Genomic DNA, 24,902 nt, shown 5'->3' on the forward strand with positions numbered 1-24,902 from the left:
GAAGAGAGCCACATCCATCAGAATTGATCATTTTACAATCTTGTTGTTGCCGTGTATAAAGATCTCCTGGTTCTGCTCATTTTGCTTAGCATCAGTTCATGTAAGTCTCTCCAGGCTTCTCTGAAATTATCCTGCTGGTCATTTCGTACAGAACAATAATATTCGATAACATTCATATACCTCAATTTGTTCAGCCATTCTCTAACTGATGAACATGCATTCAGTTTCCAGTTTCTTGCCAATACAAAAGGGGCTGACATAACAATTTTTGCACATGTGGGTCCTTAAATCAGAATTATAAAGTCTTTTTCAACTAGACCTTCAAACAGTGATTATTTATTAAATGCTTTCTATGTGCCAGGTACTCTGCTAAGTGCTGGCACATAGTTATTTAAAGTTGTTTTTCTATATAATTTTCTTCTGCTCACTTTACTTTGCATCAGTTCATACTACCCAAAATTCTCAGAAATTATCTCTGTATTATTTCCTAAGATACGGTACTAGTAATAAGGTATTCCCTAATTATCTAAGAGGGCAATACAAGCAAGGCACCCTCATAGATTCTAGTTCTTGTCTTGTCTTTTTCTAATTTTTTTTTCTTTTGCTCTCTCCCAATTGCCACCTTAATTACCCTTCAGGAAATTTGTTTCATTTTCCACTATGCCCTTTCCAGCTATATCCTCCCTCTTTAACTACCTCAATCTCTTCCTCCTTGGTTGACTCCCTCTCTAGATTGATATATGTCTATATCTACATGTTTCAACATTTAATTATTTGTGTATGGATTTGTGGGTTCAATCCTCTTTTGCCCATTTCAGTTAAGAGTTAAGTTCATCTAATGTCCACTCCAACTCTTTCCTTCATGTTTATATATTCTTCTCATGCATGCACTTATAAGGAATTGCAATTTCTTCCCCTTTCTCCTTTCTAAACTAGTGTATTCAGAACCTTCTGGTGTCTCATGAAAGAATGTTAGGGATTTCTGAGCTTCTGGGCCAGGGCTAGCTGAGTCTGAGTACTAGATATTATGCTGATTACCTTCTGGGGCTTTTCAAGGTCTTTATCCTGGGGCTCTTTCAGGAGACCCCTCCTTTCTTGCCACATATGTCCTTTTTTTTGGTCTCTTTGGGCCCTCCTTGTTTGAGGCAACCTCCTTCCTATTATCTGTGACTTTTTATGCAGTTCTTTTTTTTTTTTTAATTTAATTTTATTTAATAATAACTTTATATTGACAGAATCCATGCCAGGGTAATTTTTTACAACATTATCCCTTGCACTCGCTTCTGTTTCGATTTTTCCCCTCCCTCCCTCCACCCCCTCCCCTAGATGGCAAGCAGTCCTATATATGTTAGATATGTTGCAGTATATCCTAGATACAATATATGTTTGCAGAACCGAACAGTTCTCTTGTTGCACAGGGAGAATTGGATTCAGAAGGTAAAAATAACTCGGGAAGAAAATCAAAAATGCAGATAGTTCATATTCGTTTCCCAGTGTTCTTTCTTTGGGTGTAGCTGCTTCTGTCCATCATTTATCCATTGAAACTCAGTTAGGTCTCTTTGTCAAAGAAATCCACTTCCATGCAGTTCTGATGGAAGACTTCACTTACTGCCATTTCTCATTACATTTATTGATTATTATTGGATTTGATGTGAACTTCACAGTTTTTATCTTGAGTAAATATGTGGGAGCTGAACAGCCTGCCTTCTGGTGAGATAGTCATCTTGGTTAAAAGTTCCTCTTTTCTCCCTTGGGACCATACTGAAGCCAGCACCCTGCACCCCCCCCTCCCCTTTCCAAGGAATATCTATAAGGCATTTTTCCATTTAACTACAACTCTTGTTTTCTGGTTTCATTTATAGTGAAAGTGACCATGATTTATTCCACTTATAAAATATCAATTGGAATTTGCCAGATCCTGTTCTTTGTATCTCCAGTTTTTATCACAGTAACTTGTACATAGTAGGTACTTAATACATGTTTGTTGAATATTGATGTCATATGCAATGGGGAAAAACTAGAACCTTTCCCAGTAAAATCTGGAGTGAAGCAAGGTTGCCCACTATCACCATTACTATTCAATATTATATTAGAAACACTAGCCTCTGCAATAAGAGTCGAGAAAGATATTAAAGGAATTAGAGTAGGCAATGAGGAAACCAAACTATCACTCTTTGCAGATGATATAATGATATACCTAGAGAACCCCAGAGATTCTACTAAAAAGCTATTAGAAATAATTCATAATTTTAGCAAAGTAGCTGGATACAAAATAAATCCCCATAAATCCTCAGCATTTTTATACATCTCCAACAAAATCCAACAGCAAGAGATACAAAGAGAAATTCCATTCAGAATAACTGTTGATAGCATAAAATATTTGAGAATCTATCTACCAAAGGAAAGTCAGGAATTATATGAGCAAAATTACAAAAAAGTTTCCACACAAATAAAGTCAGACTTAAATAATTGGAAAAATATTAAGTGCTCTTGGATAGGCTGAGCGAATATAATAAAGATGACAATACTCCCTAAACTAATCTATTTATTTAGTGCTATACCAATCAGACTTCCAAGAAAATATTTTAATGATCTAGAAAAAATAACAACAAAATTCATATGGAACAATAAAAAGTCGAGAATCTCAAGGGAATTAATGAAAAAAAAAAAATCAAATGAAGGTGGCCTAGCTGTACCTGATCTAAAATTATATTATAAAGCAGCAGTCACCAAAACCATTTGGTATTGGCTAAGAAATAGGTTAGTTGATCAGTGGAATAGGTTAGGTTCAAAGGACAAAACAGTCAATAACTATTTTATAAATTAAAATAAAATAAAATAAAAAAATAAAAAAAAAAGAATATTGATGTCAGAGTTTGTGCTTTGTTGATAGAACCCTCAAGAACTTAGGTATCATCTCTGTATTTTGATGAAATCTTTAAGTAGGAAATCACAACTGTCATACCAAAAGGCATATGTTTAACTGTAACTACTAAAATCTATAATTTTTCCTACAGATCCTGAGAGCCAGTTGTATGACATTGGATATGTCCAAGAAGATCCCCCTGCCTGCCCTGATGAATTTGATGACTTTGTTACTTATGAGGCAAGTATCATGAAAAAAATCAGGGGCTTGTGGTAGGAGGCATATTTAAAATAGCTTGATGTCTGGCATATAATGAGAACTTAAAAGTAGTTGTTGAATTGAGTTTAGTGTTAAGTAAGGACTCCATAATTCAGTTAATGAAACAGACCAAACTGTGAAGAATGTTTTAATTAATTTGTTTGTTTTAAATTTGCTTTAACAAGAGTTTGATTTTAAATGTGAATGTGAATTGTTTTAGTACATAATTTAGAAAAACTTTGTTGCCATAATGTTTGACTTTCATCAGCAGTGACTCTGTGTCATTTATCAGAGTCTGATTAAGTACCTACCATGTGGAAGGTGTTATGCAGATCCTTGGAGAGGCATAAAGAGCTCTCTCTTACAAGGAGGAAATGTAGTCTAGTATCTGAAATGCTGGACTTAGAGTCAGGAAGGATCTGATTCAAATCACACCTTTTGACACTAGCTGTGGTATTAATCAGAGCCAAACAAGCAGATTGACCAACACTAAACTAAAACTTTGTGGCACACCAACATTGAGGTGGTGATTTATAGATAATGAGTGATCAAAGATTTTTTTTTAATAACTTTTTATTGATAGAACTCATGCCAGGATATTTTTTACAACATTATCCTTTGCATTCACTTCTGTTCCGATTTTTCCCCTCCCTCCCTCCACCTTCTCCCCCAGATGGCAAGCAATCCTTTACATGTTGAATAGATTACAGTGTATCCTGGATACAATATACGTGTGCAGAACTGAACAGTTTTCTTGTTGCACAGGGAGAATTGAATTCAGAAGGTATAAATAATCCGGGAAGAAAAACAAAAATGCAAGCAGTTTATATTCATCTCCCAGTGTTCTTTCTTTGGGTGTAGCTGCTTCTGCCCATCTTTGATCAATTGAAAGTGAGTTAGGTCTCTTTCTCGAAGAGATCCACTTCCATCAGAATACATCCTCAAACAGTATCATTGTTGAGGTATATAATGATCTCCTGGTTCTGCTCATTTCACTTAGCATCAGTTCATGTAAGTCTCGCCAGTCCTCTCTGTATTCATCCTGCTGGATCAAAGATTATTGATGTGTGTGTATATATATATATATATGAATAAAATACAAATTTGAATATTAGTGCTGGACACTAATCATTAAGAAGGATTGGGATTAGCTACATAGGAGGAATACAAAGTACTGTGTAATCAAATGAAAGCAGATTGAGTTTGTTGTTGTAGATCTAACTTCAGTGACTGAAAATATATGATATGCTCTCCTGTAACTGCTTAATTAATATTCACAATTTTTGGAGAAGAACATATAAGAGCTAACTTTCATAAACCCATGTTTTGAGATATTAATGAGGCACCCTGTGTAAACTAACATCTCAAAGTCTGTTGTCAAATAGGATAGAGCAGAATGTTATATTCTGTGATGTCAGAATCCCCTTTCTATTAGGTTACCAGAAAAGGGCAGCTCAGAGGACTGTGAGTTTTTATTTTATTAAAACTTTAAAACAAAAACTTCAACCATGTTAGGAAGATTAACTAATCCATGCTTTTTAACTTTGCCTTCTCTTCCTCCTTCCACATGTAACCAGGACTATTGTTATAGGGAATTGTCACCTATAATTGTAAGCCTTTTGTTCTCTACTAATGTTGAATTTTACAGCCTGAATGCACAGTTACTGGAGATAAGTTGTTAGAATTATTCTTTTACCAAACTCTGCTGGCTCCATAGAATAAGAATAGACACAAGGAGAATTAATATCTGGCTGGCTTCAAATGTTTTTAAGAAAGACTTTAAAATGTACTTCATTTTGAAGGCATTTTGAAGATCCTTTAAGTTGTAAAGATTAACTTGTGATGTGGAAAGAGCATGAGACTTGGAGTTTGACTTTGGAACTAGTTCAGAATTTGCTGCATCCAGGGCTATCTCCAATCATCCTAATCTGTATCTGGCCACTGGACCCAGGGGGAGAAAGTGAAGCTGATGACTTTGCATGACCCCTTTACTTAAATCTAACTCACTTGCTTGTCATGGCATTACCTCCCTAATGTCATGGGCCTCTTTGAGAACAAAAGATAAACAGCAAATTTAGAATTTGCCATTTCTTGGCTTTCTGACTTGGACAAATTATTTAACCTTAATTGGGCCTTATCGCCATCATTTTCACAATAACCATTTGTATAGAATTTTAGGAGCAGCTCTGTATCTGTGGGTGGGGCGTGGGAATGAGAGTAGGGCTGAAAGAAAGCTGGTCTTTGAGCTGGGAAATCTGTGTTCCTGTCCCACCTCCAACACAGACTGGCTTTGTGGTGCAATGAAGGGGATGCCTGGCATTGATTGGGGGAATTTTCAAATTTAGGGGTTCCCTATAACAGTGATATCACTGGGGCAGTCCCGCTTTATAGCCTGTACAGCTTTTAATGTGCAAAGTACTTTATCTTCATCATCTCATTTGATTATTTGATCCTTGTAAAGTAGTTATTCCTAGTGTGATTATCCTTGGGGCTGAGAAGGGTTAAGTGACTTGTTCATGGCCAATCAATCAAGTGTTTATTAAGTGCTTACACTTTGCTTAGCATTGCTGGTGTAGAGGTGAGATTTGAATGCAGGATTCTCCTGACCACAAGCCCAGTACTATTTCAACCAGACTACAATGACTCTCACAAGGACCCTTCCAGCTCCCTGATATTGTTGTAACCAATATCCTCAATACTTAGAGAAGCCCCATATTTATTACTGTCAGGATTCAGATATCTCTGTTTTCATGTCCCAGTGAAAGTGACATCACTTGGACATGCAGTTATTAAAAAGTCTTATTGAAGCTAGAGAAAGGGCTTTTAAAAATTGGTTATCCTGATTATCATAAGGAAACCAGAGAGTCAAAAAGGCTCATGGTGATTTAACTAGGCATTTAGATTCATCAGTCCTGTGCTATCTCTGGATGAGAGTGAATTGAATTTCTTTCCCTAAGCCCTGTCTTTAGAGGGAATCCCTATGCTACTACACCTGGGCACTAAGCTGGAAGATAGTCCTTTTATAGAACACTTTCCTGGTTCCATAGAATAGGAATAGACCCTTAAGGGTCTATTAAATACACCACAATAACCTTACAATCAGAAAATACTCATTAAGTCCCTTCATTATATCAGGCACTGTGATACATGCTGGGTATAAATAGAATAGTGAGAAAGTCTCTGCCCGTAAGCAGCTTCCATTCTACTTAGTGGATATAGCATATCCACATGTAAGTAAAAATATGATCTCTTAAAAATAAATACGAAGTGATTTGGGAAGGTGGGGTTCTAAAACCTAGGGGAATCAGGAAGAAGCTCTTAACAGAAGATGGCACTCCAGCCAGCAGTGAAAGAGCTGGACTTTCACAGAGAGAAGCAGTGGTGCATGGAGACAGCAGATGGAATGTCATGCATTGTGAGGAAACAGCAAGTGAGCCAGTTTGGCCAGAGTACAAAGTGTATCAAAGAGAGTAATATGTAATCTATCTAGGCTGGAAGGAGATGGAGCCACATGGTGAAGGACTTTAACTGCCAGAGGAGTTTGTATCATAGCTTGGAGTTTATGGAGAGCCCTATAAACTTCTTGAACAAGTCAGTGATAAGTTAAGAGTGGAAAGACTATTTTGGTAGCTGTGTGAAGGATGGTTAGATGTGAGCAAGACATACACATGAACCCAATTATTGAGGCTTTTAGTCCAGCCATAGATAATGAGCCTGGGTGAAGGGGGTGTTATGAATGTAGAATAGAGGACAGTTGAGAAAGATACTGAAGTAGAATTGACAAATTTGATGGATGTAAACTAACACCCCACCCCAAATCACCAAGGACTAGAGGTAGGCTCTCCTCTTATTCTTTGACCCCCAGTCTGCCATTTTATATCTTGTTTTCCTCTGCAAAGTGGTCCTTATTCATTTTAATCTGATTTTGCCTACATTATAATATTACATATTCTATCCACCACTTTATTCCAAAAACAGCAAATCTCTGCATTTATTGACCACTCATTGGCTACAAGTATATTAAAAGCATGAGTCATCAGCTAAGGCTTTAAAATAAAAAAATCCTGATGCCAAATAAAAATGTGGTTCCTAAGTGCTGGTAGCCTCTCTTTTTGAAGCATTGCTTCCCTGAAATCTTAATAAGGGTAAAAAGGAGTTAAGCAATTGTTGTGGTACATCTAAAAATATTATAAAATTGTTCTAGGCTGTATAATTAATATAAGTGTAAATATATATGTATGTACTTAAGATGTGTTTATATGTATATTTGAAGTATCAAAATATTGGTTTGGTACTAGTGTAGTCATGTATAATTATATTTAACTATTATGTATATACATACATATATAATTAATTGTATATACAATTTAGTTTTATATATACATAATTTTAAAATAGGTTCCATTCTTGAAATAAAAAAGGAAATGAGAGGTTTGGGGAAGGAGGAATGGGGTGATAGGCCTATAATTTTACCAGTATAACGATTTCCCTGTATGAAAATTCTATCTATTGATGAGGATTGGCAGCCTTTTTGCTACTTAAAATTTTTGGTTAAATGACTTATAGTCATAAAACTATTATTTATTGTATGTCAGTGACAAAACTTGAACTCATGTTTTCTCACTCCAAATCAGGTCCTCTATTTCTTTTAAGGAGTTGAAATAAAATTTTAGACTTAAAACAATTTAAAGTAACTCCAGAAAGAATTATCTTTCAGTGCAGCTAACCTTCTTCATTTTGAATCTGGATAAATATTCAAAACTCTATTGTAGCTAATTTTTTTGTTAAATTTAATTTAGACTTTTGAAATGGTTCTTAAATGATATCTAAAATGTACAAGCAATCACAATAGTGGTCTCCTAATTTTGAGAGAAGGAATTATGATATTTTATTATTTCTTATATTTTTTTATATTTTTGGTTTGATGTCACAGAAATCTAACAATCTTATAAATTAAGATTTTCAGAAAACAAATCTCTTGAAAACAATATGACATATTTTGAAATCTTAATTTTTATTTTCAGTCTATGGTTAAAATAAACCAAAATATATTATGCTAATGGATAAAATGCATTTTCAAAATATGTGGCAACAGAAATGAAAAATGTTCTCATTCTTACCATCCTTTTGATCCTCTATATTTAAAACCTATGTTTTAGAGTCTTTTTCAATAGATACCAAAAATCAGGACTTTTTAAACTTTTTCTACTTGTGACCCCTTTTCACCCAAGAAATTTTTACATGACCCTAGATATGTAGGTATATAAACCAAACATTTGCTGATAATAAAAAATAATTTTGTGACCTACACATTAGTTACAAGACCCTATATAGAGTTGTAACCTATAGTTTAAAAAGTTAAGCTATAAAGTAACTATATTGAATTTGACTTTACTCATAGACTGTATAGAGGACTAAAATAAATTGATTTCATTTGAGCACTTATTAAATATCTACTACATACAAAGCATTACATTGGCTGCTAAGGGAACTAGTAATTATGATGTTTCTGTCACTGGTTAAAGAAAGAAAGATTTTATGACATTAAGATTATAGGAATTAAACCTTAAAGATTATTCCAAATTTTTCATTTTACAAGTAAGAAAATTGAGATCCACAGAAATTAAATGACTTGTTCAAAATAATAGAGCTACTAAATAGCGAGCCAGGATTTTATCAGATTCCTTGACTCCAAAGTCAGCATTCTCTCTATTCTTCCATTTTTCTCAGAGGAACAAAATGAGATCTAGAGGATTTATGCTTTGCCTAAAGTTACACAGATTATAACCAGCAGGTCTTAAGGAATCTGTCTTTTTTCAGTTCAGCAGATATTTACTAAATAACTACAATGTACACTATAGTGGGTGAGATGTACTATTTAGAGCTTCTGTTCTCATGAAATTTATCACCTACTGGAGATGTCATGCTTTTTAATAAAAATAGGACAAAATAATGCATTAATCAATGAAAGAAATGTTATATCAGGTAGTATATGATCATTAACAATGAAGGGAACCAGGAATGTGATGTGGTTATCCAGATTTATGCCTAAGAAAGATATCTGGAATTGATATAAAAATGGTTTGAAGGAAGGAAAGTGAAGATGGGAAAGTATGCTAGGTGACTTTATATATAGTCCAGATGGATGGTACTGACAACCTTTTAGTTAATAGGATGGTAGCAATGGAAATAAATAATATGGAATGGATGTTTTATAGTAGGATCAATAAAACTTGATAACTTTATTGCATATGAGATAATAGAAGAAACATTTATGGTAACATTAAAGCTATGAGCTTGGGAGACTGAGTAATTAAATGGTGTTATTGCTCATAGAAATAGTGAAATCAGGATCAGGTTTTAAAGAAAGGTAGTAAATTCAGTTTGTATTGGAGCTACCAGTAGGGCAGATCCTAAAGGCAATTGAAAAATGTGAGCTCAGAGTTTGGGATAGGGCTCAGAGATCAAGATTCAAATTTAGTATTCCCTGGGGTAAAGGTAATAGTTTAAACAGTATGAGTATAATAAGATTGCCAAAGGAGAAGATGGAAGGATAGAAGAGAAGTTGAAGAAAGGACATTTGGTAATACTTACCTTAACCCTTAAGAAAAGGGAAAGGAGCCATTGCAGGATAAGGAGCATTTAGAGAGGGATGAGAATCATATGAGTATGTTATGGTATCTCAGATAGCTGGAAGTTTCTGTTCCTCCTTTAAAATTCACTTCAAGTGCTACTCCCATGAAGTTTTCCTTAATTTTTTTTATGCCCCAGCTCCTCAAATCAGTAGTGATCTTTCCCTCCTTAAGTGGTTAGTCTTTACTTGTATCTTCTTAATATATTTCTTACATATTATTTATTTGTTCATAATTCATATGCAAAATTCTTCAGAAGTAAAAAAACAAAATCAGACATCTTTCATTTAATTGCATTCCTTTCATCCATTCCTGAAGATTAAGATCCAAGTCAAACCTAAAGCCTCGTAGTTAAAACCTAGAGTAGTTTTCTAAAAAAATCATTTAATATTGGTTATTTCTAAGAATAGTAAAAATATCCATTCTCTCTAGAATAAATTATAAATTGCCTTGACAAAATACAGGCTCTTTCAAAATACAAGCCCACTTTCTTCCATTACTTATCTATGTCAAAGTAATGGTAAATTGATTATAGGAAACCATATTGCTTTGGGAATATGGTATCAATATTACAGGTTATATTATTAGTTTATTTAAATTTTTACTGTTTCCCTTTAGGCCCAAATTCCTTTAAGCTTTATCTGATGTCTTTTGAGTTTTGGGGGGGCTTCTGTTCAAGAACTAAATTTGCTTATGTTAGACACTGCAATGCAATACTTCCCTCTACTGGTTACAAAGTGCTTGTTTTTAGGCAAGGGCTCATGGAAGATTAAATTTTAAGATTTTCTCTAATTTTGGGAAATAAATTGTGTTCCTACAAAAAATTTGAAAATAAATTTTATTAGAATTATGGAAATATCTTTTTAAATTTTGATTATTTTGAGTAGAATTAAGGGGAAAGCTATTTAGTAATGTATTGAGAGAGAAATTCGTCTTTTTGAAAGCTTTAAAATGTAAGCCTAGCTAATATCCTTTTATCTTTTAAATTAAATAGTAGTTATTTAGATAGAAAAAAACATATAGTTATCAAGATAATTTGTAATTTATTATAGACAAATTAGGTACTTCTTAAAGATGACCAACAAAGGAGGTTTTAAATTATTTTTATAGAACTATTCTGGTATTTAACAAGCTACTGGCTTTTGCTTTGACTTGTATCATAATAATCAAGAATAAATTAAGGGAAATATGCCTGATTTGGGTTATTTACTTATAAGGAATTTGTTGGAGATGCCCTGACTTGGCCATTTTTTAAAAGTATGCCTGATATTATAGAATGACCATAATCTGGTACACTGGTTTCCAGAGATTCTCTATTAAAAGAACCTTTTGTCTACTTCCTTAATTATAGATTTCCCTGTCCCTAAAATAATAGTTCTTCACACCCTTCACATAAGAACTCTCATAGATACTAACAGAGATAAGACTGGACAGAAAGAGAAGAAATAGATGTTGTTTAATCCCTTTTGGTACCTCACTTTCGTAGCTGTGGTAGTTAAGGGAAAAAATTCAGGTTTTTTAAGTATGTCAGCAAAGTGGCAAGGTTGGAGTGGTGAGGGTCATCTAGAATGTAGGAGAAAGAAGGAATTATCTGAAAGAGTTTCTGAAAGGAGTAATTGGCAAGGCACAAAGAGATCCAGGTCAAAGCAGAATTAATAGCATAGATAGCAGACAGAAATTGTTTCTATTATGCTTTCTTTCTTCTTGACTCTCTCACTGCTGCTTTCTTAGTTATAGGGGGTGGGGGAGAATGTTAATAAAAATGATAGGGAAATGTGTCTTTGCTCACATATTGTTACCTTGAAGGTTAGTAGCTCAAGAACAAAAGCCTTTCTGTTTTGAGTGCTGAGGCTAGTTTGTTAAAACAAAACTCAATATGGAGTACTTCCTGAACTTTGCTTCCCTCCTCCTTTGGTCAGAAATAGCTGGATGTTTAATAGAGCATAACTGGGAGCAGATTAAACTTTTTTGAGGTGGTGATACACCTTCAGGTGAACACACATGTTTCATGTGGAAGAGACTCCAACACTACTGCCCAAAAGGAAGACTAATAAATTCATAGTAACTCAAGAAATCAGAATTTAAGTGCAATTGGAAATCTCCTAATGTTGCAGGTAAGAAGTTGTATCTGTCTTTAATAGAAAATAATTTTTTTTTAAATCAATAACTGCTAAGCTGTAGGTGTCTGGAACTAATTACTGGGATTCTTACTTACTTTAGAAAAAGAGAAAAACTGTATATTATCTTTTCATACACAAAATATACTGAACCAGGACCACAAAATGTTCTTATTTTTAAGTTATTTATTTGAAGCTTCTAACTCATAATATTTATGTTTTTTTGAAGAATGAGCTAATGTTAACTAATTAATTACATTTTGTCACCTGGCATACTAAATTTGTCCAAAATCAAGATAGAATTGAGTCATGTGAAGAAAAATCTTAAAAGGTAGTAATTTGTTTAGTCAGCACTGAGTTTAAATATATTCAGAAGTTTCTAGATATTACTAAATCTTAGCTATTCAAAACTCAATTAAGTTACTTTAGAGTTCAGAATATAGCCTACTTAAATACACAATATATTTTAAATAATTTTTTTCTAAATGAAAGACATGTATCTACTTAGTTTGTGAAGGAGTTTTCCAAGTAAAAATGTATAGAGGGCAACACTTATTAACAAAGGTCTAAAATTAATTCAGAAAAGATAGAGGTTTGAAAGACTTCAAGGAAGTAACAAAAATAATCTTATTAGAAAAGTGGGACAAAAACATTTCTCTAATGTTAATTGGTTTGAAACTCAGGGGCTTTCATTAGGCCAATTATTAATTTTGATGCCCACAAATAAACTCTCTTCTCCTTTTCCAGCACAACTCCTTTTAGACCTTGCACCTCAATCCTTTCATTCTTTCCCTTCCGTTTGTTGTTTCCTCAACTTTTCAAGGGGACTGTGGGCACCTTTTGTTATCTGATTAAATTTCCTAGACTTATTGTTTATGTTTTAACATTTGTTTCTCCACACTTGATCCTTCTGTCTCAGCTTTAGCTAGCTAGCTAGCTAGATAGATAGATAGTTATTCCCATTGAAAGTGCTTTATCATATTCAGAAAGCATCTAATGTGGATATTTAATAAATATTTATAACAATTCTAGATCTCATGATCCCTGTGATGCTCATTTATGCTACTGAGTATTGATAAATGTGAAAGTAAAGTATCTTGTAAATGACAAGAAAAGCATTATATCAAAAATATAATTTGTATTTAATTTAACTTTTTTGAATGGTAAGAAATAATGAAGCTTTCTGTAAAAAATGTAGAATTATCATGGGCAGAAATTAGTATTTTTTTTAACTTAAGAATCTACATTTACTGATATTCAAATGCAGAGGATTAGATTCTCATTCATGATGCTTTGAATCGTGGCATCATATTGTGTTAAAGCTGGAAGGAACCTTTGCCCTTATCTACCTTTGCTCCTTCATTTTGTAGATGAGGAAACAGAAACTCAGAGCTACAGTGTTTTGCCTAAAGTTACAAAGGTAGGATGCAAAAGAATGAAGATTCCAAGATTTCTGCTTCAGATTTTGTGTAGAACAAGTCAAGACTGACTTTTAAAAAAAATTCTTACGTTGAAATTATTTCTGCAATTAGCTGTTTCTTTTAAGATGTAAAGTAAATTACAGTGTTACTTTTTAGAGGAACTCCCAACTCAAAGTAATACTGGTTATTGATTGAATAGTTAAACATGATGTACTTGTAATTTGAATAAATACATTTAATCCTTGTCACATCTACTTATGGAGAAAAAAATATTGTTTCAATAACAAAAATGATCTTTTCCTAACATACTCTTTGAGTTTATATGTTACTAAACCAAGCAAATGCTTATCTTGGAATCAGAGCTAGATGAGAGAAGAAAATATGTCATCATCAGTTTATTATAAAAAGTACTTCAAACTATAAACTTAAATGCTTTTAATTAAAAAACTTTTAAGAGAACCATAAAACTATTCTTTGTTTCTGGTATTTGGAGAAAAATTGCCAAGATATCGTTTATTAGCCATTTTTTCCCCTTTCTTGATCAAGTAAGAATAGTGTTTAATGTCTCAGACAAAATTCCTGTAGCTTATCTGAAGGTTTATTAGTTAATGTTTGAAAAGGAAAACAGTTCTGTTCTAGGGATTGATGTACTTGCCAAACACTAGGAGGGAATACACAAACATGGTTTGTTAAGAAGGTTCAGGTGGTAGGGTAGCTAAGACTTGTATTAAGTAGTGTTTTATAATTAGATTTGGGGGGAACTCTAAAAGTTTGTTAAAATCTCTTCTAGCTCAGAATTCTATGACTATAGTTCTTAAAAGCTTCCAGTTAGTGAATTATATTGAATGTTTATCATAAGTACTTATAAAATTATACTTTAAAAAACAATATTCCCAAGAAAATGTGATGCATTAATCTACTATGTGGAAAGGGGAGTTTTTCAAAAGTATAAGTGGTTTGTCAGAACAATTTTAAAAATTCCCTTTTCATTGAAATCTTATACTTTTTTGTCCCCTGCTTCTATGACTCTAAATTTTTTTCTTTTAAAAAATTTATTTTGAACTTAATTGCCAAAAAAGAACATTTTCACCCACATAGCAGAATATAAAAGAAAATTCTTAGTTTTTGCACAAACAAAATCAATGTAACCAAGATTAGGAAAGCAGAAAATTGAGGGAAGACTTTTTTTGCAGAAAGTTTCTCTGATAACATCCCCATTTCTCAAATATATAGAGAATTGAGTCAAATTGATAAGACTACAGTTTATTAATAGTCAAGGGATATGAACAGACAGTTTTCAAACAAAGAAATCAAAACTATCTATAATCATATAAAAATACTCTACACCACTATTGATTAGAGAAATGCAAATTAAAACCACCTCACACCCATACAATTGGCTAATGTGACAGAAAAGAAAAATGATAAATGTTGGGGGGATATGGGAAAATTGGGATGCTAATGCACTATTGGTAGAGTTGTAAGCTGATCCAACTATTCTGCAATTAGTTTGGAACCATATTCAAAGTGCTTTAAAATTGTGCATACTCTTTAATTCCACAATGCCACTATTAGATCTGTATCCCAAAAAGATGAAAAAACAAAAGAGGAAAGACCTATTTGAATAAGAATATTTATAGCCACTCTTTTTGTGGTGGCAAAGAATTGGAAATTGAAGGGATGTCCAACGATTGGGGAATTGTTGAACAAGTTGTGATATATAATTTTAATGAAATATTGTAAGAAATGACAAGCAGGATGATTTCAGAAAAACCTGGAATTAACACAAACTGATGCAAAATAAAGTGATCACAACTGGAAGAACATTGTCTTCAGTAACATCAATATCATAAGATGCTCATCTTTAAATGATTTTGGTATTCTCAGCAGTACAATAATCTAAGACTGTTCTGAAGAACTCATAATGAAAAGTGCTGACTCCAGAGAAAGAACTGATGTATACACAGATGGATAAATCCAAACTGAAACATACTGATTTTCATTTAATTGTGTGTGTATATGTGTTTTCTTTCATAACATAATTAATGTGGAATGTATTTTGTATGATTATTTATATATATATATATATATATATATATGTATGTATGTATGTCAAATTGCTTATTGTCTTAGGGAGAGTGGAGGAGAGGGAGGGAGAAAGATAATTTGGGAATCAAAATTTTTTAAAATGGATGTTGAAAATTCTTTTTACATGGTAATTGGGGAAAAATAAAAATGTTATTTTTTTTTAAAGAGTGAATTTAAAGAGTGAATCTTGATCTCCAAGTCACACCATTTGCTTAAAATTAAAAACCATATACATGTTACTTTCAAAACTGTCCCAATTGTCTGTTTCCTTCTGAATTTCCATCTGTTCTTTTCTGTGCATTTTAAAAAATGTTTTGTCTCTCATTTTTTAAGATACTATAATATTCCATTATATTCACATACCATAATTTGTTCTCTATTCCCTAAGCAAACTAAGGCACTTTCTGGAGTTCTCATGTTCTTTTCCCCTTCATTTTTTCTTTCCTCTTCTTCATCAGGAAATTGGTTTTGCTTATCTCTATTCTTTCCTTGGTAGTATACTCCCTCTTAAAACTTCATTATTCCTGCCACCCTTGCTTGGCTCCTTGTTGAGATTCACATATTTCCACATAAAATTTTGTAAATATGTTTGTCGGTTCAACCCTCCTTTGTCCATTTCAAATAAGTATTAGGTTCATCTGAGGCCCACTTACCCATCTCTTACTCATGATTGTATATACTTCTTCTCATGCAACCAATTATGGGAAATGGTATATTTTCTTCACTGGTATATTCCTTCATTTACTCTTCCTTTTTTAAATTTTCAGCTCCAACTTCTCTGTTTGCCTCAATCCTCTCCTTTACTCATTGAGAGGGTAAGAAATATGATACTCATTCTACATGTGAAATCATTCAGAATATATTTCTACATTAGCCATGTTGCAAAAAAAGAAAGAAAGAAAGAAAAGAGAAAATAAAAAATATACTTTAATCAGCAGTTCATCAGTTCTTGCTCTGGAGATGGATAGCATTTTTCATCATGAGTCTGAAATTGTTATAGGCCATTGTATTAATCTAAGTAAGTTAGTCACTTCACTTAGTTTGGTAGCTTTATTTGCATATAATTTTGCCAAATAGCTCCTAATAATTGCTTTAATTTCATCTTCATTGGTTGTGCATTCACTCATTGATACGGGTAATTTGGTCTTTTCCCAAGTCCTTGTATTGATATCCATCTCTTTGGGTTAGCCCTGTATTTTCAGTGCCCTTTCTCAAGACATCTCAAGACAAAATGTTAGGGCTTTCAGAAACACTGCACCTGGGCTGTCCTGGTCTGAATGTTGCAACAGCACTGAGCTTTCTGATTATTCTGGCCCTTTCTTCTGAAGTCTTTTGCTCTTGCTGTGTTCAGACACATAAGTGTGCAGGTATGTGAGTCTGTCTTTTTAATCTGCTGGTAGCCCAGTGATGGCACTCACTTTATTGAATTGGGATCACTTTCTTATTGTCTTAGGTCTTCTGGCTGATTTTTTAATATACTTCTAGGGTAGAAAAAAATTATGTATGATGTTTTGTCATTGTTTTCTTCATTTTTATTCAGTTTAGTGTTATAAGGTTTTGTTGGAGTGTGTGTGGGAGTTGGGCATTCTCTCTTGTTCATGTATTAATTTTGGCAGGAAGTAATAATTTTTTCTTAAAACCTAAGGTTGCTTTTTTCTTTATGGTAACATTTATTTTTCTCATATGAACTTTGTACCTTCCTGGTTTTTAATGTATGACCCTGGTTCTTGGCATAGAGTTGTTTCTCATTTTACTCAGTTGACTGGCTATTATTTTATGGTTTGTCTCTTCTGCTCTGCCACATGCATTTCTAAGATGATTTTATTGTTTTCCTTTCCTTGAGGAGTCAGGCATAAGAAATAGGTAGTTAAATAGGGCAAGGTTGCACAGAAAGATTGATATGTTAAAAATAATTAAATAATTAGCAAAAAGGCCATTAAAAAAAACAAACCTTAAAAGGCCAAACATTTTCCTTAAACATTTGAATATTAGAGTGATAGCTGACCTATTCTAAAAGTTGTCATAAATGGTAATTCCTTGATTGCTTTTGATTATGAGAAAGAGTGAACATTTACTTAGAAACATAGAGTAGGACAATAGCAACACAAGGGGAATAAGTTTAAAACTTGCAGTTTAATAAACTATTGCTCTCTTAATTAGTCTTTACATTGAAAATCCCTCTCTCCCCTAAAAAAAAGTACAGATGCTTGCCTGGAAAGGAAACTTCATTGCTGTCTCTGAACATTTAAAAAAAAAACAAAAAACTGTCCCAGATGGGTGTTTTCAGAGCTAAGTAGTTCTCTCACAAAATAGATTTTAAAAATCACAGAATGGTAGCACTAAAAGTAATTTTAAGGATCATTTGGGCCACCCCATCATTTTACAGATGAGGAAAAGAAGAATAGGAGAGATAGATTTACCCAACTCCATACAACTACAACTAAGTCCAGAACATATATTTCCTAACTTCCTGTTAGTGTATTTTCCATTATATCAATTTACCTCTTTAAAATATAATGTCTACATGATTCCTAAATTTTTGGTTTTAAAATGAATTATGTATTTACTCTTTTTATTTAAAAAAATGGGGGACAATACTTGTACTGGACAGATAAATCATGGAAGTAAAAATTACCATTATATAGCTTGAGTCTATTTTAAAATTTATATTAATATCTTTTTTATTACCTTTATTTCCAAATATATCATTCTCTTCTCCAATTTTAGAAAATTTACCCTTGCAACAAAAAATAATAAAGGAAGGAGAAGGGGAGATTCAACAAGACCAACTCATCAATTGAATCAGTGTTCTGTACTCAAGGTCTCCCTCTCTCCCACCTTATAAAGAAGGAAATGTAATACATTATAAAATATCTTCTTCAGAGCCAAGTTAGATAATTATGATAATACCATATTCAATTTCAGGTTTTTTTTTTTGGATGTTATTCTTTTCCATTTTGCATGGTTGTAATTGTATATGTTATTTTCCTGATTTCGCTTCCTTTTTTTTTTTTGCATGTTTAAATATCCTCTTATGTTTTCTGTATTCTTTATATTTATAATTTCATAAAGTGTAGTAATATTCTAGTTCTGTGGTATGCTCATATACTTCACTTTATTTAGCTTTCCCTGGTCAATGGCCATCTACATTGTTTCCAGATCTTTGCTATTTAAAATAATGCTTTAAATATTTTAGTGAATAGGGGATCCTTCTATCTTTGACTTCAAGGATGTATAAACCCTAGGAATGGAATATCTGGTTTAAAGAGCACATAGAATATACTTAGATTTTAGCAAGGCATTTGACAACATTTCTCATGATACCTTTATAGACAAGATAGATTTGATCTTGATGACAATTAGGTAGGATTAGAACTGGATGATTGAGAATGTTCATTAATGAAACAATATCATGGTTTGAAGTGGTATGTTACTCAATTCTATCCTTAGTCTTGTTTTGTTCAGTGTTTTGTTATTTTTTTTGAATCTTGCTCATCAAATATGAATAATACAGAAATGAGAGGAATAGGTAATTTCACTGAATGACAGAATTGGGATAAAAAAATCTAAATATGCTAGAACCATATCTAATAAAGTGAAAATTATTGAGGATAAAATGTAAAATTCTGTCTTTGGTTCAAAAACTCAACTTAAGTACAACTTAGAAGTACTATGATCAGAAAGTTATTCATAAATTATGAGTCAAAAGTACAAGGTAACCAAAAAAGGTGTGCTTTTAGGCTATATCCATCAATCATTAAGTTCTTACTTATATCAGACATTGCAGTAAATACTAAGGATACACATAAAAACAAAAGATAGGCCCTCCTCTCAAAGAGCTCATAGTCTTATTAATAAGGAGAAAACATTCAAATAACTATGTATAAATAAGATATACAGGAGAAATAACACTAGCTTTGAAGGAGTTTTTTACTTGGGGTGTAAAGTTTTTGACATCCAAATAAAATCTAGCATTTCTTTCAATTATTTAAAAATATTTTTCTGAGAACAAGTCCATAGGCTTTTGTGCAATGGAGCTCATTGCACAAAAAAGTTTAAGATTTCTTTTTTTTTAATTTATTTTTATTTTGTAGTAGTATTTTATTTTTCCAAATATATGCAAAGATGGTTTTCAATATTCACCCTTAAAAAATCTTAAGTTCCAGATTTTTCTCCCTCTCCCCTTTCCTTCCCAAGACAGCAAGCAAACTGATATAGGTTAAACATGGGCAATTGTTGTAAACATATTTCCATATTCATTGTGCTGTACAAGAAAAATCAGATGAAAAGAGGGGAAAATAAGAAAGGAAAAAAAAACAAAAAAAGCTGAAAATATATGCTTTGATCCACATTCAGTCTCCACAGTTTTCTCTCTGGATATGTATGGCACTTTCCATGACAAGTCTATTGGAGTTGCTTTGAGTCAGGCTTAAAGTTTCTCATTCATATTTCTGGATTGCATTACAGAAGAAGAATATTTATGAATGAGGAAAGTAATAGCCTTTGTTATTCTTCTGTAGTTGGAGCTAAATCACCTGGAACAGGGGTCCTCAAACTTTTTAAATAGGAGGCCAGTTTACTCTTCCCTCAGCTTGTTGAAGGACCAGACTATAGTAAAAACAAAAACTTTGTTTTGTGGGCCTTTAAATAAAGAAACTTCATAGCCCTGGGTGAAGGGGATAAACGTCCTTAGCTGCTGCATCTGGCCCTCGGGCCCTAGTTTGAGGACTCCTGACCTGGAATATCAGGTTCATTTCTAAATACATACATATTAGAGAAAACATTGATAAATCAAAATGTGTGTAGAACAAAGTGACCAAGATGTTAAAAGACATGTGAAACAATGTTATATGAAGATCATTTGTAAAAACAAAACAAAAAAGTATGAATGTTTAATTTGAAGAGGCAAAACTTTGGGGAGATGTTTCTAAATTCAAGTATAAAGACTGTGCCATAGAAAATGAATTAGATAAATTATGTTTGGTGACATCCAGGAGGCAGAAACTGGAGGAAGTTGGAGGGAAGCAAATTTCAGCTCAATATAAAAAAAAAATTCCTAATAATTAGAATAATACAGCAATGGAATTGGTATAGTCTTTTTTTATAATAGCTTTTTTTTCTTGTTCTCCTAGACAGCAAATAATCTCCCTCCCTACTCTTCACCCCCTCTCCAGACAGCAATATAGGTTAAATATGTGCAATTCTTCTAAACACATTTCCATATTTATCATGCTGCACATGAAAGATCAAAAAAAGAAAAAATGAGAAAGGTGAAAATACTATGTTGCAATCCACATTCAATCCCCATAATCCTCTCTCTGGATGTAGATGGCTCTCTCCATCACAAGTCCATTGGAATTGGCCTGACTCATCTCATTGTTGAAAAGAGTTGAGTCCATCAGAGATGATCATCATATAGTCTTGTTGCTGTGTACAATGTTTTCTTGGTTCTACTTGTCTCACTTAGCATCAGTTCATGTAAGTCTCTCCAGGTCTTTCTGAAATCATCTTGCTGATCATTTCTTATAAAACAGTAATATTCCATTACATTCACATATTGTAACTTATTCAACCATTCCCCAACTGATGGGCATCCACTCAGTGGGAATTGGTATAGTCTTAAAGTAGCTATAGTTAACTACTGTTAGTTAACTAACAGTTTGTGATTTTTTTCTATTGTGATTTTGATATGTCACAGTTGATATATGAAATTAGATGGGCATTTTGGGGGAGTTTGGAGATGACATAGAAAAAGTTTAGAAACTCAGAAATGCATAGAAATGTATAGTATTATATAATATAGCCTATGACCAAATATTAACCCAAATTTTACAATAAGGTACTGTAAACCGTAAACCATAAAAAAAAAAAAAATTCTTCTTTGGCATAAAGGAATAACTGTAGTTCACTGACACTGAAGGTTTTTCAACAGACTGGTTAACCATTTGTTGGATATAATAGAAAGGAATAGAGACACATTATGCTTCAGATGTAGATTAACTTGATGGCCTTTGAGGTTCCTTTTGGCTCAAAAATGTGATTCATTGTTAAGGGATATGGGAAAACAGGGACACTGATATATTGTTGGTGGAATTACGAACACATCCAGCCATTCTGGAGAGCAATTTGGAACTAAAGAGATACTAAAGAAGGGAAAGGGACCTGTATGTGCCAAAATGTTTGTGGCAACCCTGTTTGTAGTGGCTAGAAGCTGGAAAATGAATGGATGCCATCAATTGGAGAATGGTTGAGTAAATTGTGGTATATGAACGTTATGGAATATTATTGTTCTGTAAGGAATGACCAGCAGAATGAATACAGAGAGGACTGGCGAGACTTACATGAACTTAAGCTAAGTGAAATGAGCAGAACCAGGAGATCATTATATACCTCAACAACGATAGTTTGAGGATGTATTCTGATGGAAGTGGATCTCTTTGATAAAGAGAGCTAATTCAGTTTCAATTGATCAAAGATGGACAGAAGCAGCTACACCTAAAGAAAGAACATTGGGAAATGAATTAAACTGCTTGCATTTTTACTTTTCTTCCCGGGTTATTTATACCTTCTGAATCCAATTCTCCCTGTGCAACAAGAAAACTGTTTCTGCACACATATATTGTATCTAGGATATACTGTAAACCTATTTAACACATGTAAAGGACTGCTTGCCATCTGGGGGAGGGGTTGGAGGGAGGGAGGGGAAAAATCAGAATAGAAGTGAGTACAAGAGATAATGTTGTAAAAAATTACCCTAGCATGGGTTCTGTCAATAAAAAGTTTATTTTAAAAAAATGTGATTCATTTTCATACACACACACACACACACACACACACACATATTATGCTACAATAACAACTACTTTTTAGCAAATCATATTTTTTCACATTTTGTACACTTTACAAATTTATTAAACCCAACAAACTTTCAAACCATAAAATAAATATTGATTGCTTTTTCTGACCTACTAATGATTTCTTCATTAAATTAAAATTTAGATTGTAAGCAGAGCATATCGTACTTAAGGGTTATTTTTTAGTTTTCAGCTTTGTAGGTGGGTGGTAAAGGCCAAGTACTAATTGTACTTTTAGATAGGAACAGGACAACTCTGGTTAGGAGTAGTCAGGAAGTGATACAAGAAAATACTTTGTCATCAAGCTTTCCCACTACAGAACTAAAGCATTTTGAAGAAATATTTGAAAAAGAATGTAAAAATTTTAAAAGGTAAATAAAGACAGTTACACCCACTCATTCCCCCTCACTCTTAGATACATTTTATTTCCATGGATTTAGATTCACTTTAAAAGAATTTCAACATTAGGATCTACTCTGTGTACCATAAACTTATTGTTTTAATGTTCTCAATGTGTTTACCTTTTAAAAGTCCTCTTTTTTTGGATTCTGCTTTTAATCATAAAATGTTGGAGTTGAAAGAGACCTTAGAGATCATTTAATCCGTTTGTATTATAAATAAGCTGTCTGAAATCCAAAGAGAAGAGTAGACTTGGCAAAGATCATCCTGCTAATTAATAGTAGAGTTTACTACTACACAATTATGTTTTCTTTTGTACTGCATGTTGTTTTTTATTCATACATACTCCAAATAATTTATATACTGGTTGACTTTTTTTTGGTTCTATTTTTTTAAAAAAGAATTTGCAGGTGACTTGCATAATTGACCAGTAGAAAGCATGATGTCCTCTTTTGGACAAGTGTAGGTTCTAAGGCTTGATCCTGAACAAATCATTTTATATCCATTCTGAAATGGAATTTTTGTCATTTAGAAAACAAGATTAATAATTCTTGGACTACCTCACCAGATAGTTATCAAATAATTCTGTAAATCTTAAAAAATATCAACTGCTCTTATTTCCTCATCCAATTCGTTCATAGCTATTCAATAATTAATATTGATTAAGTTCTTACTATCTTTAAGGCTCTGTTCTAGCTACTAGAGGTAAACAAATACTTAAAACACAAACCAGATCTTAGGGAGTTTATATTCTAATAATTCAAATTTATGAGCTAGCTTTTAGTGCCATAAATATTGGAGAAACAAGTAACACTTTTTAAAAAGTTTAAGCAATGATTTTATTTCTTTTGAATGATATGCTAATGTGTATATTACCTTGTTTCCCCAATGACACTGTAATTAATTTTAGGACAAAAGCTGAATTGTCTTCTGTTTCTTCAGGATACCCAGCACAATGCTAGTTTGGTACAGAATCATTTCCCTTCATTTAACAAATGTTCATTTTGTATCATAATTGTAAGACCTTTTTCAAAATGTTAAACATGGCATGAAAATAAGTATAAGGCATGGTACTTGAATAAACTTTGTCTTACTCTAGAAACTTTCAGCAAGGTTATGAATAAACATATAACACATTTATTAAGAGCTTACTGTGTGTAAAGCACTATGCTGAATACTAGGAAAGCAAACAAAAAGAGAATCCCATTCTAATGGAAGAGGTCACAAATAGGGAAAATTTCCATCTTAAATCTAATGGGGAAGTCCCTGATCCTTAGGGCATAATGGCAAAGCAGATTGTGCCTCATAACAATTCATTTCAGCCATGTGATAGGACCAAGGATTTTGGTGGCAATAATTTTCCAGGTCTTCAGGAGTAGTTGCCACACTGCATTTCCACAAGGGTGGCTTCCTAGGATGATAACACTGCAATTTCAAAAGTTCTTGGGTTCAAGGTCTGAGGAGAGTCATGGTCAAGGTGGTAGTGGTGGTGGAAATGGTAATGGTATGATTTGTTTGGCCAGCTGTAACCTTTTTCCTCTCCTTCTCAGAGTTACCTGCTGCTTCTGTCAAAATCATTTGCCTGCCTTGTGTAGATCAACTACTGGTTGGTAGTTGATGATGATGATGATTGGCCCCTTCTGTACAGGAATTGCTTCCCTAAGAGCAGTTTGGAACTATAACCAATGGGCTATAAAACTGTGCACACCCTTTGATCCAGCACTGTTACTACTGGGCTTAAATCCTAAAGAGATCTTAAAGAAGGGAAAGGGTCACACATGTGCAAAAATGTTTGTGGCAGCCTTTTTCGTAATGGCTAGAAACTGGAAATTGAAGGGATGCCCATCAATTGGAGAATGACTGAATAAATTATGGTATGTGAATGTTATAGAATATTATTGTTCTGTAAGAAATGACCAGCAGGATAATACAGAGAAGCTTGGAAAGACCTACATGAACTGATGCTAAGTGAAATGAGCAGAAGGAGATCATTATACACTTCAACAACAATATTATATGAGAATCAGTTCTGATGGAAGTGGCTATGAGAATCCAATGAGAGGATCCAATTTAGTTCCAGTTGATCAGTGATGAACAGAACCAGCTACACCCAGTGAAAGAACACTGGGAAATGAGTGTAGAATGCTTGCATTTTTGTTTTTCTTCCCAGGCTATTTTTACCTTTCTAAATCCAATTTTTCTTGTGCAACAAGAGAACTGTATAAATATGTACACATATATTGTATTTAATATACTTTAACATGTTT

The 24,902-nt window shown here is 33.1% G+C and overlaps 1 protein-coding gene across 2 annotated transcripts in view; it reads left to right on the plus strand.

The window, feature by feature from the left end:
* Nucleotides 1-24,902, plus strand: part of RAB11FIP3 (RAB11 family interacting protein 3) — a 164,926-nt gene that overhangs the window by 77,446 nt on the left and 62,578 nt on the right. For both annotated transcript variants that reach the window (XM_051968944.1, XM_051968953.1), the window contains exon 3: nucleotides 3,018-3,106. In XM_051968944.1, coding sequence (XP_051824904.1) covers nucleotides 3,018-3,106 — 89 coding nt within the window. The remainder of the gene's footprint in view (nucleotides 1-3,017; nucleotides 3,107-24,902) is intronic.

This window comes from Antechinus flavipes, chromosome 1 (assembly GCF_016432865.1).
Source record: "Antechinus flavipes isolate AdamAnt ecotype Samford, QLD, Australia chromosome 1, AdamAnt_v2, whole genome shotgun sequence".
Classification (NCBI taxonomy): domain Eukaryota; kingdom Metazoa; phylum Chordata; class Mammalia; order Dasyuromorphia; family Dasyuridae; genus Antechinus; species Antechinus flavipes.